The 17,387-nt window shown below is 47.1% G+C and overlaps 1 protein-coding gene across 4 annotated transcripts in view; it reads right to left on the bottom strand.

Moving 5' to 3' along the window:
* gpc5a (glypican 5a) overlaps window positions 1-16,586 on the bottom strand; it is a 1,780,902-nt gene extending 1,764,316 nt beyond the window's left edge. For 2 of the 4 annotated variants that reach the window (XM_072476224.1, XM_072476226.1), the window contains exon 1: window positions 16,041-16,585. In XM_072476224.1, coding sequence (XP_072332325.1) covers window positions 16,041-16,188 — 148 coding nt within the window. In that variant the 5' untranslated portion in view covers window positions 16,189-16,585. Of the gene's footprint in view, window positions 1-16,040 lie in introns of all 4 variants that reach the window. The other 2 variants (XM_072476228.1, XM_072476227.1) reach the window with 2 other exon arrangements.
* Between the last annotated feature and the right edge of the window lie 801 nt (window positions 16,587-17,387).

Below are 17,387 nucleotides of genomic sequence, written 5' to 3'. Positions count from 1 at the left end.
GCACCCGGGGAACAGGGCAGGGGAATAGACGATTTACCGTTGAGGAGGGGAATTAGAGATTTCCGGTATTTAGGGATCCAGGTGGCCAGGAACTGGGGAACTTTGCATAAGCTTAACTTGGCACGACTGGTAGAGCAGATGGAAGAGGACTTTAGGAGGTGGGACATGGCGCCCCTGTGATTGGCGGGCAGGGTGCAGGCAGTTAAAATGGTGGTCCTTCCGAGGTTTCTTTTTGTGTTCCAGTGCCTCCCTGTACTGATTATAAAGGCCTTTTTTAAGAAGGTGGACAAGAGTATTATGAGCTTTGTGTGGGCTGGAAAGACCCCAAGAGTAAAGAGGGGGCTCCTGCAGCGCAGTAGGGACAGAGGGGGACTGGCACTGCCGAGTCTAAGTGATTATTATTGGGCCGCCAACGTGTCAATGATATGTAAGTGGATGAGGGAAGGGGAAGGAGCGGCGTGGAAAAGACTGGAGATGGCGTCCTGTAGGGGAACTAGCCTAAAAGCACTGGCGACGGCGCTGTTACCGTTCTCCCCGGAAAAATACACCACAAACCCAGTGGTGGTGGCAACTCTGAAAATTTGGGGGCAGTGGAGACAACATAAGGGAGTGACGGGTGCCTCTGTGTGGTCCCCGATAAGGAACAACCATAGGTTCGTCCCGGGAAGGATAGATGGGGGATTTAAATCTTGGCAGCGAGCAGGAATTGCGAAATTGAAGGACTTGTTCTTAGACAGGACGTTCGCGAGTCTGGGAGCACTGACAGAAAAATATGGGTTGCCACCTGGGAATGCATTTCGCTATATGCAAGTGAGGGCATTTGTGAGGCAACAGGTGAGGGAATTTCCGCAACTCCCGGCGCAAGAGATCCAGGACAGAGTGATTTTGGGGGCATGGGTGTGTGATGGTAGGGTGTCAGATGTATATAGGGAAATGAGAGACGAGGGGGAGACGATGGTAGAGGAGCTGAAGGGAAAATGGGAGGAGGAGCTGGGGGAAGAGATTGAGGAGGGGCTGTGGGCAGATGCCCTAACTAGGGTAAACTCTTCGGCCTCGTGTGCCAGGCACAGCCTGATACAATTCAAGGTTCTACACGCGCATATGACGGGAGCAAGGCTGAGTAGATTTTTTGGAGTGGAGGATAGGTGCGGGAGATGCGCGGGAAGCCCGGCGAACCACACCCACATGTTTTGGTCATGTCCAGTATTGCATGGGTTCTGGGTGGGTGTGGCAAAAGTGATCTCGAAGGTGGTGGGGGTCCGGGTCAAACCAAGCTGGGGGTTGGCTATATTTGGGGTTGCAGATGAGCCAGGAGTGCAGGAGGCGAGAGAGGCCGACGTGTTGGCCTTTGCGTCCCTAGTAGCCCGGCGAAGGATTCTACTTATGTGGAAAGAAGCTAAGCCCCCGGGTGTGGAGGCCTGGCTCAACGACATGGCAGCGTTTATAAAATTGGAGCGGATAAAGTGCGCACTAAGAGGTTCGGCTCAAGGGTTCACCAGGCGGTGGCAACCGTTCCTCGACTATCTCGCAGAGCGATAAGGGAAAATAGGAAAGGCAGCAGCAGCAACCCGGGGGGGGGGGGGGGGGGGGGGCTCATTTGGGTCTTCAGGGGTTTTAGGTGTGTGTTTATATATTAGTTATTTATATTTGATTTCACAAAGTTACTATTTTAGTTATTATTTCTGTTGTTTCTTATTTTGTTGTTGGCAGTTGCCGTTAGTTAGCATATTATTTATTTAAAAAACGATCAATGTATATATTATTACAAAGTTGTAAAATGGGAAATTTTTGTTTGATCGAAAAACTTTAATAAAATATATATATTTTTTTAAAAACAAGCAGTATAGAATCTTAGCAACAGTGCCTTCAGTTCCTTCTTCCAGATCATTAATGTATATTGTAAAAAGCTGTGGTCCCAGCACAGACCCCTGAGGCACACCACTAGTCACCGGCTGCCATCCTGAAAAAGACCCCTTTATCCCCACTTTCTGCCTTCTGCCAGTCAGCCAATCCTCTATCCAGGCCAGGATCTTACCCTTAACACCATGGGCTCTGAACAATGCGAGATATTTTGATGGAGGTGTTTTAAATGAAGAGGTCGGACAGGGTCAATTCAAATAGATTGTTACTAATAATTTGGAGATCAATTGTTGAGAACAAAGTACAGAGATACAAGATTAAATGCTCTTTGGGTCAAAGAGGAAGTTTTTTTCTGAAAGAATGGAGAAATGGGAGGCGATGGAAACACTACCAGAATAGCAGTTGAAGCACAAGTGTGGTGGCTCGAGACACATATTGGAGGCTTCCAAAGGGGTTTATTGATGAAAGGCAGTTAATTACAAGCACTGAACACTATACCACAGGTCTTAACACTTCAGATACCTGATTCACACTGTCCCAGGCCCTGTTAACGTTCTGTTGTCCGGGGTTCACGGGCTCCTAAGTGAATGGCCCCAAGCCGGTCACGTGATCCGTGGAGCCCACCACCTTAAAAAGGAGCCCGCTACCACATCCTTCAAGTCCCTTAACACATTACCGAAAACTATATACTCAACGGAGACAACAAGGGAAAGAGTCCATCAAAAAGTCAACTGGTCCAGAGACCTCCAGGTCCTCCCGGACCTGCCACAGACTCAGCACTCTTTTGTGCAATCAAGTGGTCAAGAGTCGGTACCGGCTCAGGAGGCACCGCTTCAACGACAGGCGAACTGGCCAGCTGAACAGAAATGGAAGTGTCTGGCTCCCCTTGGCTAGACAGAGTTACAGGAGTATTCACTATACTGGCTGAACTTGCCGACTTCAAGCTGAGGGTTGCCACCCCTCGAGTCCTCAAGTGGTCAACATGCTTTCTGGGCCATAACCTGTGCTTCTAACCAAGGCGAACCAGAGGTGAAATTACAGACCAAAACATGGTCTCCCACACGGAACAACCTGCTGCCCCTCTGCTCAGACCATCGACACTTTTGAGAGAGGCCAGACGTGCCTCCACCCTCCCTACCAAATTTGAAAACACAGCATCCAACGGTTCTCAACTGACGGACCATGAGCAGTTCAGCTGGTGTGACCCCTGTGGTTGAATGAGTTGTACAACAACAAATAATTGGCCAACCTCTGGTGAGGGTGTTCATTAGATTGCTTTTTCATAGCATTCATCAAAGTCCCTCTCAGCCAGTCCATTCTGCGCTAGATGGCAGGAGGTGGTCCTTGTGTGTTGATGCCATTTTCTCTCAAAAATGTGGAAATCTTCACCGGTGAAGGGGGTGCCAATGAGTTGGGAAGACCATGAATGGCAAACACTCGGCACAAAACATCTACCATGGCCGCCGATGCGGTAGTCCCATCTCGTGAACCAACGGCCATTTAGAGTGGGTACCCACCAGCACAAAAAGCATCTTGCCCATAAACAGGCCCACAGAATCAATGTGGACCCTGCTTCAGAAAGGGTCCTTGAGATAAAGACAATAGGGAATTCCGAACTGTCTACCATTTTGTGGGATAAAAATGCCCCTATACTGTAAGGGGATGCATCATATGTCAGCACGCTTGGTTTCCCTGGGTCAAAATAAAGAAGTTTGAAGATTAATACTTGCTTCACTACTCGGAAGGCGTCCTCTTGGGGTTCTCTCCAATTCCACCCCTGAATCTTCCTTAATAGCTGCTGTAATGGTGCCAAAGTTGTGGCTCAATTCAAAATGAACTTCCCATAACAACTGACCATACCTACAAAAGAATTTTAGCTCACTTGACATTTTTGGGCACAGGGACGTCTGGCATGGCCATGACCTTTTCTTCCAAAGGATGTAATCCTGTCACATTAACATAGAATCCTGGATACATACTTCGGAGACCTGAAAAGTACATTTTTCACCTTTTTGGCAGACCCCTGCAACACAAAGCCTCTTTAATACTTCCTCTAGACTCAACTGGTGTTCTTCTGGTACAGTGCCAGTGACTCGTCATCAGGTAAGCCATCACCATGGGAATTCCCTGGAGGAGATTTTCCATCATGTGTTGGAAGATAGTGCATGCTGAACAACAGGCTGGTAGACTGGAAGAGGCCTTTGTGGGTATGGATTGTAGCAAATTTTATGAGACTCCTCATCCAATTCTAGTTGCAGGTAGGCGTGACTGAGGTCCAATTTTGAATAGATGAGGCCAGCTTACCATTGAGGTTCTCAATTCAGGGAATCAAATACTGATCAAACTGGGCAGCCCGATTTATAGTCTGCTCATAGTCCCCTCAAATCCTTATCAAATGATCAAGTTTCAGGACAGGAATTATCGGCGCCACCCACTCTAAACAGGACCGGTTTGATTATTCCCAGCTCTTCCAATCTCTTTAGCTCGGTTTCAACCTTCTGATGCAATGGGTATGGCACTGGTCTGGCTCTGAAGAACCTGGGTGTCATATCCGCATTGACATATACCTTGGCTTTTATGCCCTTAATCAGGCCCAATTCCTTGTGGAAGATGTCTTCCTACCTCCTTAAAACATCTTGGACGACACCATTAAATATTTTGAAGATTTCCAGCTAATTGAGCCTAATCCTCTGTAACTAGCCTCTTCCCAACAGACTGGGTCTATTTCCTTCCACAACAACCAACGGCAGATTGGCCTCCTGTCCTCTGTATGCCACTGGGGTCTTGGCTGTTCTGAGCATCATCAACATTTCCCCGGTGTATGTTGAAAGCTTAGATCTAGTAATAATAATCTTTATTATTGTAACAAGTAGGCTTACCTTAACAAGGTAAGGTTTTCGACCTTAACTTGCAATGAGGTTACTGTGAAAATCCCCTCGTCACCACACTCAGGAACCTTTTCGGATACATCGAGGGAGATTTCAGAATGTCCAATTCACCTAACAAGCACGTCTTTCTGGACTTACGGGAGGAAACTGGATCACCCGGAATAAACCCACAGACACGGGGAGAACGTACAGACTCTGCACAGACAGTGACCCAAGTTGGGAATCGAACCAGGGACCCTGGCACTGTGAAGCAACAATGCTAATCACTTTGCAACCGTGCCGAAGTATTCTTCAAGCTTAAAGACTGCATTCCAACACAAAGATATTGTAAATCTGCTCACCCACTATGGTCACCGTAGCCCCGGTGTTGACTTCCATTTTAAAGACAATTTCAATCAGAGCTGTATTTATTTGGACTGCATTCAACCGATACATTGCATGATCTTCTTCAGAGATCTTCTCCACTATGTTCAGTGGCGCTGTAAACTGCTGCTGCTACTGGGTTTGTTTTGTTTTGCATTGGCGTGCTTTGTCTCACGCAGTAACGAGCTTGAATATGCCCCCTTCAGTTGCATCGGAAGCACCTACCCTGAACATGGCAGTGGCCCTGGGGATGGTCCGACGACAACGATAATGGTTTATCTCGGATTTGGGTTGACGCTCCAACTTATCCCTGCTCCTTGGGTTCCAGTCCTGCCCCGAGGGCCCTGTCCAGTTCTGCGCTGTGACTGTTGATGCCACCCCATACCTGGTTAACCTCCATTTCAGCCAAGCTTTGAAGCTCAATGGCCTTTTTCGGCAAAGTGAGTTTCCTAATCAAATTATACACTTTGGGGCCGCAAAATGTCAGCAGTATCAAGTTCTGCTTGCCCTCGCCTGCGATCTCATTCGCAGTAAAGAAAAAAGAGCCATTCGATGGGCTGACTCCATATCTCAATTCCTTGGTCAAATGGATGGAGTTTCCCAATGATAAGTCATTCCCACTCACAGTTTAAATAATTCCAACTCTTGCTGGAACTTCTCTACTTTCTCAACTGTTCCTTCCTTCCCTCCTTGATTCACAATGGCTGTCAGCTGTATTGAAAACAGTTACCTCAATTGCCAATATGGCGGCTCGAGATATACGCTGGAGGCTTCCAGTGGTTAGGAACGGCAATGTGGCACTCGAGTTAGCACTACTGCCTCACAGCGCCAGGGTCGCAGGTTCGATTCCAGCCTTGGGTGACTGTCTATGTGGCGTTTGTATGTTCTCCCTATGTCTGCGTGGGTTTCCTCTGGGTGTTCCGGTTTCCTACCACAGTCCAAAGACGTGCAGGTTAGGTGGATTGGCCATGCTAAATTGCCCCTTAGTCTTCAATGGGCAGGTTAGGTGGATTGGCCATGATCAATGCGCGGGGATAGGACTCGGGAGTGTGCCCATGGAGAGTGCTCTTTTGCCAGGTCCATGCACACCTAATGGGCTGAATGGCCTCCTTCTACACTGTAGGGATTCTATGGATTAACAAATGAAAGGCAAAGGCAGTTAAGTAGCAGGCACAGAACTCAATATTACAGTCCTTAACACTTCGGCACCCTGATCCACACAGCTGACTTCCTGCTCCCAGGACCCCACGCAAACACCCTATTAGCTGGGTCTGCACGCTTCTGTGAGATTGGCCCCAGGTCAGTCACATGGTCCATGGAATCCACCTCCTTAAAAGGGATCGCGCAACCACAACAAGGCATTTCAACATAGATTAGATGAGTGGTTGATGGAAAGGGAAAAAAGGAATGTGAAGCAGGCACATGGGATTAAAATCTGTTGAAAAATGGATGATAAACAGCAACACAAATTAATTAGGCTGAACAGCCTTTTTCCACATTATAATTTCTATGGACACCAAAGGAATCAATACCTTCAGCAAAAGAGTAAGTGAAAAATTGATGGAAAAAGGCAGAAGAAACATGGGGCTGGATGCTCCATTTTGCCGGCAGCCCGGGGATTTCCCGATGGCGTGGGGCTGCCCCACAATGGGAAACCCCATTGACCAGCCTGCGTAACGAAGCATTCTGCCAGCGGGGTGAACATGAAATGTGGCAGGGTGGGGAATCCAGCCCATGGTATCTGGTTCAGTTGGAAAACCAGATGAACACGTTGCTCTACAAAATTCTACATTTTGTATAATCAAAAATTAAGCAAGTTTGCGCAACTCGATCCAATATATTTAATTCTACAACAGAGACAATTAAACCTTTTACGATTTATTTATATTACATGTTCATCATATAACCTCGTGTTTCCTCCGAGGCATACATCCTTGTACCATTAGTATGGAATAAGAGAGAGAAATTACAAAGCTGAAATTTAATTAGATTCAGACATCATAAAATCTTCAAGAGTAATTTTTTTAAAGTTCATAAATAATGTTCTGAACAACATTAGATTACATTGAAAATTATTTGCTGTTTAACCTGTGACGGAAGTTTATATTCATTATATGGACCCCATAATTAGATTTTTGTCCTCAGAACAGACAGTACTCCAAATACAAGGTAATCCTCTGGAGAAATAAAGTTTTCAATTGGTAAATTAATACCAGCTGATGACAAGTGTTCATGCATAATTTCATTGACAATAATTGAAGCAGTCAAGAACTTGCTTACCAAAATAAATCCTCCCATTCAAATTCAAAAGAAAATGCAAGTTAAAACTGTGATCATCCTTCTGATATATTGAGAATTCACGATTATTTCAGGAATTAGGAGCTGCAATGACTCGATACAATTTAATACAGATTGACAACTATCAAGATTTTTATATCATGTTAAATAAGAAACAAGGGGCGTCATTCTCCGAACCCCGCCGGGTCGGAGAATGGCCGTTGGCCGCCGTGAATCCCGCCCTCGTCCCCGCCGAAGTCTCCGCTCCCGGAGATTGGGCGGGGGCGGGAATCCGGCCCCGCCGGTTGGCGGGACCCCCCGCTGGATTCTCCGGCCCGGATGGGCCGAAGTCCCGCCCAGGAATTGCCTGTCCCGCCGACGTAAATCAAACCTGGTATTTACCGGCGGGACCAGGCGGCGTGGGCGGGCTCCGGGGTCCTGGGGGGGGGGGGGGGCGCAGGGCGATCTGACCTCGGGGGGTGCCCCCACGGTGGCCTGGCCCGCGATCGGGGCCCACCAATCCGTGGGCGGGCCTGTGCCGTGGGGGCACTCTTTCCCTTCCGCCTCCGCCACGGTCTCCACCATGGCGGAGGCGGAAGTGACTCTCCCCACTGCGCATGCGCGGGAAACTGACAGCGGCCGCTGACGCTCCCGCGCATGCGCTGGGAAACTGACAGCGGCCGCTGACGCTCCCGCGCATGCGCCGCATTTCCGCGCCAGCTGGCGGGGCAACAAACGGCATTTCCGCCAGCTGGCGGGGCGGAAATCCCTCCGGCGTCGGCCTAGCCCCTCAATGTTGGGGCTAGGCTGCCAAAGATGCTGAGACTTCCGCACCTTTTTGCCGGCGCGATGCCCGTCTGATTTGCGCCGGCTTTGGCGCCAGTCGGCGGGCATCCCGCCGTTGGGGGAGAATTTCGCCCAAGATGAGTATTGTCCTACTGGTGAAGAAAGTTTATTTGTCAACCCATGTAACTAAAGAAGGCAGTTCACCAATATCTTCTCAAGAGCAATCAGGAACGGGGATACAAATGCTGGCTGGCCTTGCCAACAATGCCACATCCCATGAGAAAATAAAAAAATGTTTGAAGAATAAACAGAGAAGTCAACTCATGTATACTGCAGTCCTTTCTATTATCAAGTTTAATAAAAACATAATTCTCACCCACATTCTTGAACTACTTCCTCCCTACCCCTCTACAATACAATGAACTGCTGTTCTTATTCCACAATAGTTTTATACTAACCTCGAGTTGGACTACATGTTAAACTATTATTGCTTCTGGGATTGTGTCTCTGAATATAATCCCATTTATTCCAGTCATCTGCTCGTGACAACTGTTTGTTAAGAATTTATTTTCCAATTCTGTACCAACCAAACTGTGCCTACCAAAAAATGTTTTCACTTTAGAGTACAGTAAACAAACATCAACAAATTCCTCAGATGCTTCAGTGCGTGGAAAAATGTTTATACAGCAGCTGCCCTTACCGCAGTTATATCACTGGAAGGTCTTTTAAGTTTACAAAAGGAGAAATACCAGTTTATAAAATGTGTTAATATTGTAGCTCTTAACAGTACAAACACCCCACTATTTCTGCTGCCTACATAAACCATTCTTTTTGGACATTTTCTTTAACGATACAAGCTGTCCAATACCAAGGGGGAAAAAATTGTTATTTTATAGTTTTACTTACATTTTGTTAGGACCATCCCCAGGTGTTCCCCAAATGTTGTTGACCCAGGGAGACTCCTCAATTTGATACCGTCCCACTAGGATAACAAATGCTTATACACCCAGGTAAGGAAGAATGGCTTTCTCAGTGTCTCTGCTGGTAGCAATAAAGGTTTAATTTAACAAAGTTCCCTTTCCTTTGGATAACTTTTCCAGACCCAATAATTATGTTTAAAAAGGAGCCAATTTAAACAGGCTTTCTTGAATTAAGATAGAGTAAGTTTATTAACTACTTAAAAAGGTAAGGAAAAAAGGGAAAACACATACTTCTAGAATCATAGAATTTACAGTGCAGGAGGTGGCTATTCGGCCCATTAAGTCTGCAGCAGTCCTTGGAAAGAGCACCCGACTTCAGCCCACTCCATCCACGTAACCCACCCTAACCTTTTTTGGACACTAAGTGCAATTTAGAATGGCCAATCCACCTAACTGCACATCTTCGGATAGCGGGAGGAAACCGGAGCACCCAGAGGAAACCCACGCAGGAAACGAGGAGAACGTGCAGACTCTGCACAGACAGTGACCCAAGCAGGGAATCGAACCTGGGACCCTGGCACTGTGAAGCAACTGTGCTGCATAGGTCTACATTCACACAAATTAAAGAAGGCTGCTCACCACTATCACCTTCTCAAGGGCAATTAAGGATGGACAATAAATATTGGTCTAGCAAGTGAAGATAACATCCAATGAAAAATAAAACAGACCTTGCAAATACTCCAAAGTCTACCTGAAAAGATAGCCAACATTGATTTAATACATTTGGGAGCAGGAATGGTCTTTGATTTGTGAGGGGTAGATGATGAAGCGTTGCACCCATTACAAATGGATTCTAGTATAGTTGACTTCTGCAAGTGGCATGGTGGCACAATGGCTAGCACCGCTGCCTCTCAGCTCCAGGGTCCCAGGTTCAATTCCAGCCTTGGGTGACTGTGTCGAGTTTGCACGTTCTCCACATGTCTTTGTAGGTTTCCTCCGGGTGCTCCGGTTTCCTCCCACAGTCCAAAGATGTGCATGTTAGGTGTATTGGCCATGCTAAATTGCCCCTTAGTGCCCGGGTTACGGGGATGGGGTGGAAGCGTGAGCTTAAGTAGGGTGCTCTTTCCAAGGGCAGGTGCAAACTCGATGGGCCGAATGGCCTCCTTCTCACCCACATCCTTGGACTACTTCCTCCACTGTAAATTCTATGATTCTATATTCAGGTGGTCTGGTAGAAATATTACAGTTCTTTTTTCCAGCTATGATGTATTTTTGCTGGCTGGTTGACTTCCAGAGTCAGAGAGAGAGAGAGTTTTAGATATTCCTGCAAATGATGGTTATTTCCATTCTGCAAGGGCACTGCTTCCTGTACTGTATCACGCCTTCAGTGTGAAAAACTTGCACCTACTTTTGCTCACAGCACGCACACACAGACAGACAGACAGAGACCCTGGGCAGCTCACTCAGCTAGCTTTTAACCCCCTTCTCAGCAAGTATGCCCAGGATCTTTGAGATGAGTTGGCAATCATGATCCTTTATCGTTAGATGGTCATCAGAATTTGGATGTTTTTGAAGCATCTCGTCAAGATACACCCTGCAGCCATTCCGGTCAGTGGCTAACAGCACATTCACAGCCATCTTCCGGATTTGTGTCCATTTTAAAATATAAATTTTGGGGTATATACCCAAGTTTTTTTTTCTCCATCACCATAACAATTTTTTAAAAATAGTTGAATGGAAGCATGAATAGAAATTAAATTTCTTTTAAAGTATCTCGAAGTACCAAAAAGTCAGAAATAAACAAAAAAATGTAGTTAATGGCCAGAATTCTCGTCATTCAAACTCGGATCGGAGAATCCTGGCCATTATTTCTCCCTAATGATAGCAGATTCTTCACAGGTGAAAAACTTGGAAAGACTTATTTCGTAAGAGATTGAATAATTCAGTTCTTGATATGCACGCTCTTGGGTAGCTCGGGCCTCATTTCGAGGGGCTATGGTGTAAGTAGACTTCTTCGGTTGTCTGCACCTTTCTTCAGCAGCTCATGTTTGTTTGGAACTTGTAGTTTGGATTCCTGGTTCTTGTGCTTAGCTGCCTTTGTCAGCAGTCTCCTGCTCCCAAATACATTGAGTCAATGTTGGCTATCTTTTCAGGTAGACGGTTGAAGTTGTGGGTTTGGAAAGTGCTCTCTAACGAGCCTTGGTGAGTTCCTACAGTGCATCTTGTAGATGGTACACTGCTGCCACTGTGCATCGGTGGTGGAGGGAGTGAATGTTTGTAGATGGGAGCTGCCAATCAAGCAGGCTGCTTTGTCCTGGATGTTGTTAAGCTTCTTGAGTCTTGTTGGAGGTGCACTCATTCAGGCAAATGGAGAGCATTCCATCACCCCCCTAACATGTGCCTTGTAGCTAGTGGACTGGCTTTGTGGCGTCAGGTGGCGAGTTAACCACTGCAGAATTCCTAACCTCCGGAATGTTAAATGAGCTCAAGGTACACCTTGATCTCACTTAACAGAACATAGTTCAGCCATAGCACTGCATTTGTCATTCTGGAATCCTCCAAGTATGACATATGTACTATTCAGCTGGCTTTGCAAGAGAATGCTTTCAATCCTGGCTCTATTGAGGACTTCATTGTTTGTACTGTAGTCTTGCCATCTGATGGATCAAAGACAGCACTGATGGAAGCGCTCCAGCAGTCGCATTTGATTTCTTTGCGGAACCCATGATTGTAACTTGTAAAAAAAAAGTGTGATGATGACAATCACACTGTGATTGTGAGGTGGTGTAAATTTATAGGGGAGACAGAGTTGTCGTGATATTGTCACTGGACTGGGAATCCAGAGACCCAGGGTAATGCTCTAGGGACCTGGGTTTGAATCCCACCATATTGAAGTTTGAATTCAATAACTATCTGGAATTAATAGGCTAATAATGACCATGAACCCATTGTCGTTTGTCATAAAAACAAATCTGGTTCACTAATGTGCTTTAGGGAACAAAGTCTGCCATCCTAACCTGGTCTGGCCTACACGTGACTCCAGACCCACAGCAATGTGGTTGACTCTTAAATGGCTTAGCAAACCACTCGGTTCAAGAGCAATTAGGAATGGGCAATAAATGATGGCTCAGCCATGAGTTCTGGTACAGATTCATAGTGAATGGTTTTATCAGACATGCTTCGAGAAGCAACCAAAGAAGCTTTCAGCCTCGGACAGTTGAATGTCTAAATCTTTGTTGCTTTCATTTGAAGTAATGCAACAAACTCTATTCTTCTGCACTGAAGTTGTTGCTGTCAATGTTTATCTGCAGTGGATAGTAATTTCCTCAAGCTGCAGTTGGTTCTCTGTTTTCTTTAGGCTAATAGGAAAGCCAAAGACATTTGCTGCCTCAGAAGAACAGTTTACTGAGCAGCGTATTACCTCCTCTTCGCGTGTCAGAAGCAGAAGTTACATGATTACATAGAATTTACAGTGCAGAAGGAGGCCATTCGGCCCATCGAGTCTGCACCGGCTCTTGGAAAGAGCACCCTACCCAAGCCTCCACCCTATCCCCATAACCCAGTAAATGTTGGACACTAAGGGCAATTTAGCATGGCCAATCCACCTAACCTGCACATCTTTGGACTGCGGGAGGAAACCGGAGCACCCGGAGGAAACCAACACACACACAGGGAGAACGTGCAGACTCCGCACAGGCAGCGACCCATGCCGGGAATCGAACATGGGACCCTGGAGCTGTGAAGCAATTGTGCTAACCACTATGCTACCGTGCTGCCCTACCTCTCCTGTGGTTTTGGGATGTGCCACTAGTTGTCACAGGTTGAACTGACTGCCGTTGGTTGAAAAGCAGACAGATGCCCTCTGTCAAGCCTAACTTTGCCTCTTGAATATTACTGAAGAAATTAGAGAAAATGTTCAGTGCCAGAACACAACTTTGCTTAACACCATTGGAGCTAGGGAAGCTGTCTGAGTAGACTCCATTCTGCTTGACCTGACCTTTGGAGAATAATGATGAACTTTTGAGTACAAATCAAGATACTATCTTCCAAACAAATGTATATGGAAGCACTGTGGCCAAGATTATCTTCAATATAAAGTGGTGCCTCTGTAGCTTTAACAGTCAGACCACTATCCCTTGTTTTTGTCGAGGGAAACCATCACTGCATCTCAAAGGTCCGCTCTCTGCTCATTTTCTCTCTCTCAGCATGTTGTAAACAGGTCTGTAGGCCTATAAAGGATCCCATCTATTCCAGGGGCTTTGTCTGATTTTAATTGTGTTGCAGCAGTCTTGATCTCTTCACAAGTTGGTGGTTTATCCAGCTCAAGAGTTTACCCTGGGAGAGTTCCCAAATATTGTTTTTAAAAACCTCCGTCAGCAGGATCCTCCGCTCCGCTGGAAGCGCACCCACACCCGCGGGTTTCCCGATGTTGTGGGATGGCAACAATGGGAAATCACATTAGACGGCTGCCGGAACGGAGGATCGGGCTGCAGGCGAGGGCTGCCGTGCAGGAAAATGCAGCTGACGAACCAGAGAATTCCACCCCCTACTTTTCCAAGTGATCAACAGTTCTCTCCAATTCAGCACCGACAGAAAGCACAACTGAACAAAAATTATTCTTCATAGCAGCTTTGATTTTCAGTATCGTTGATCATTGTTTGAGATTTCTGAAGTTATTTTCAACGTTTATCTCAAAATGACCATTCCCCACACCTCCATTGTTCATTATCATAACGTTGTTCATTTGTTCATCCCACAAAAAAACAAAAATGTCAACAATGCAAGCTGGAATATGTTCACTTTTCATAGCAAAAAACTTATTTACTGTATGCTATGTGGCATGTTTCTTTGATGCCAAAACAGTGGAAGATAGACAGATTTTTCTCTCCTCGGCCAGGATTTATTTTTTCCAATGCACCTACAAATCAGTTTTGGTAATCTGTCAAAATACACTATTTGTACATTTGTATGACCAGCAATTACAGGGTACAGATGCCAGTGGCTATGGTGCTGGACCAGCAATGCAGAAGTTAAGAGTTCGAATCCCAGCACGGCAAGTTGCAAAACTACAAAATTATCAGGAGAACTGCCAGTGTCAGCAAGTTCTTCACACTTTTGCATTAAATATCATCTGCCATGTGTATACTCATTCACCAATCTGTTTCGGTCTTCCTGAAGTCTGTTTCTAGCCTCCTCAATGTTTACTACATTTTAGCTCAGCTGGTTTGTGATGCAGAGTGAAGCCAACAGCGTGGGAGCAATTCCCGTACCGGCTGAGGTTATTAGTGAAGGTCCGACCTTCAACCTTGCCCCTCGCCTGAGGTGTGGAGGTCCTCAGGTTAAATCACCACCAGTCAGCTCTCTCTCTCTCTCAAATGGGAGAGCAGCCTCTGTGGGACTATGGCAACTACTTTACGTTTCCAAGTTTCCTCTCACTTGTAAATTTTGAAATTATGCCTGAAAGTGTATACTCCAAGCCCAACAAACTTGGTTCCAATCTGAAAAAATCATGCAGATTCAGCTCTGATGAAGAGACATCCCGATTCTAAACGTTGACTCCTGCTTCTCTCGACACAAATGCTGTCAGACCAATTGAGTTTTTCCAGCATTTTCTCTTTTTGTTTCAGATTCCAGCATCAGCAATAATTTGCTTTTATCTAAGTGCACCATGTGTCTGTTCTCTGTCCTTTTATTTTCTAGGGTGCAATTGAATGGCCACACTGCTCCCAAAAAGCTGTGCACCGCGGCGCAACATGGCCAATAGAAGCCGGGAGACCCCGCTCCCAGGATCTCCCAACCTGCAACATCTCGCGACATCAAGCTCAATCTTGCGAGACGGTGCGATGTGAATCCCATCCATTGTGGACAGGATCACTTTTTTGGCAAATCTACATATTAGAGCGAGGCAGCTAGTCTCATTCTAATTCCCAAGGCACCCAAAGTCGTGGGATCTATCCCCTTCACCCAGGAGACCTCGGGCAAGCGCTGTTCAGTACTGGTCTCCACAAACAGGAAGCAGAATGGAACTTGTGTGGGCCTCCCAGGTGATTGGAGGCCCCAGGTGCATGCCCTTTGGGCAGGGTGGTATCCTGGCACTGCTGGTGCCACCGGAACACTGTGCCAGCCTGCACCCCAGCAGTGCCACCTGATTGCCAGCCTGGCTGGGGCACTGTCAGGGTACCAGGGTGACATTGCCAAGGGGCAAAGCTGGCATTTTTACATGGTGGCCATTGGGCCAGGGGTGTCCTATGCACGTGTTGGGGGGCCCGGGGGCCATCTCATAATGAGTTGGGACTTGGGGGAGATTCAGGGTCATGTCGGGGCTCCAGAGATCAGGGCACCATTTAAAAATGGGGTCGTGATTTCTCGTTACACTGAGTGACCAAGCCAGAAATCGAACCCAGGTCGCTGGCGTTGTGAACGAACAGTGCTGACCACTGTGCTCCCATGCCACCCTTGGAACTACTTGTCAACTGGTCCATTTGGTATCGCTTCCTAATTAAATGTAGGGAAAATAATGAACCAGACGGATACTATGGGTGTGAATCTCCTGGGGGTTGCTCTCACTGCACTGGTGTACTTTTGGCGGAGAGCCCATTTAACGCATGCGATATGGTTTTCCTGACACATATACGGGCAGAGCAACAGCACGAACCGGGAGGATAACGCGTTATGTTTTAAGCCTACGCGCCGCTCCAATAAAACACTGGTGGCCTGAAGCAATCAGATTCTAACTGTTAATAAGTGCAGGAGATTTAAATGCGCTTTCGCTGTTAACGGGGCAGCGTCTGTATTTTTCACTCCATCTCATGCAAAGGGCAGCATTGCTCGAGGAACCGTGCAACTTACCTTTCCCCTCGAGCTCGCGGTCAAAACGGACAGATTGCCCAGTACACGGGGTTTGATCTCGGGTATGGTGGGGAGGGGAGGTCGTGTTGGTGCTCACCTGATCTGGGGGTCTCTGGCAGCCACTTGGAGGGTCCGATCTGCCGCAGCTGGAAAACTTTCTTGACCTCCTCGCAGTTGGGCTCAGCGGCCAGAGCGGCCAACAAGAGCAGCAGGACAGCCGCACTCCCGCAGCACGGGCGCTTCATCCTCAACCAAACCTCCAGCTTCCTTCGCACGGCAACTCCGTCAAAGTTTTTTCTCTGGACCCCCCCCCCCCCCCCCCTTTAAAATTTTCCTCCGGACCCGACGCCAATCCTCTCAGAAGTAAAGCAGCCTGAAGCAGTCAAGTGGCCGTAACCGCCAGAGTTTCCTCCCCTCTGACTGGCGTCTCTCCCCTTTCCCGGGCTGCTGGGTTTCAGAAGAAAAATTAAGACCAGTTTAAAATGTCACAAAGCCCGACTCGGGAGGGACCGGCCTGCGCCCCTCTGGTCGAGGTCAGCGTGAGGTGAGGTGAGCCCGGGCGGGCGGACAACACAGTTCCTCAGCCGAGTGGCCAGATCCCGCCTCAATCTCTCTCACTGCGAGCGTGAGCTGAGCTGCCTCCACCAGCAAATCCACTCACTGCAACATCTCATCAGAGCCACCCACTGGCTGCAGCAGGAGCTCCAGGTTATGCAAACTGGCGACTACTTCAAATTTGAAACCGCCCCCCCCCCCCAAAAAAAAAATATAATTGCCTCCCAAACGAGGGAAATGCCCTGATAAAACCGCCCGGGTTGGAATTAACGTTTGTTTTTAAAGCATAGAGTGCATTTGAGGGCAAATTGATTTCTTCCAATAACTTAGCCCCCTGTCCTTGAAAAGGTGATTGCAATTAATTCAAAGGGTTGTCGACACCGCACACGTTCCAGAAACGGATTTATGTTGACCGAAAATTCAAAACTGAAAAAACGTACGACAGCCGCGGTAGAAAAAAAAAATTACCACGCGTTCTTCGGTGATTTCAAACACTTTCCTTATCGCCAGACCTCGGATTTTAAACGTTTTAATGCGCCGCATGTGACTCCTGGAGTCCTGTTTAGTTTACCTCGCCGCGCGCTCATTGCAAAGACCAGAGAGACCGCCGCTCAGATGGAGGAACATTCACCTCAACAACGGAAAGGTGCCCACTAAGTTTCGCCAAGCTTCGGTGTGCAGGTTTCTTCCCCCACATCGGTTTGAATTGGGCACCTTCTACGGGGGATTTGTGGTGTCTGTGAACAGGCCGCCCAAACCAATCGGATTGAAAAAACCTTCGTCAAGAGCAAAGCTGGAAATTAGAACGATAAATCGCATTTTAATCATTCTGCAGAAAGTTGTATCTTTTCCCCACCCATTACTGTTTGATTTACCCTTTGGGGAATGG

The sequence above is a fragment of the Scyliorhinus torazame genome, chromosome 15 (genome assembly GCF_047496885.1).
Source record: "Scyliorhinus torazame isolate Kashiwa2021f chromosome 15, sScyTor2.1, whole genome shotgun sequence".
NCBI classification, from domain to species: Eukaryota; Metazoa; Chordata; class Chondrichthyes; order Carcharhiniformes; family Scyliorhinidae; genus Scyliorhinus; species Scyliorhinus torazame.
The sequence above is the reverse complement of the archived record's forward strand: the minus strand, read 5'-3'. Positions and strand labels throughout refer to the sequence as shown.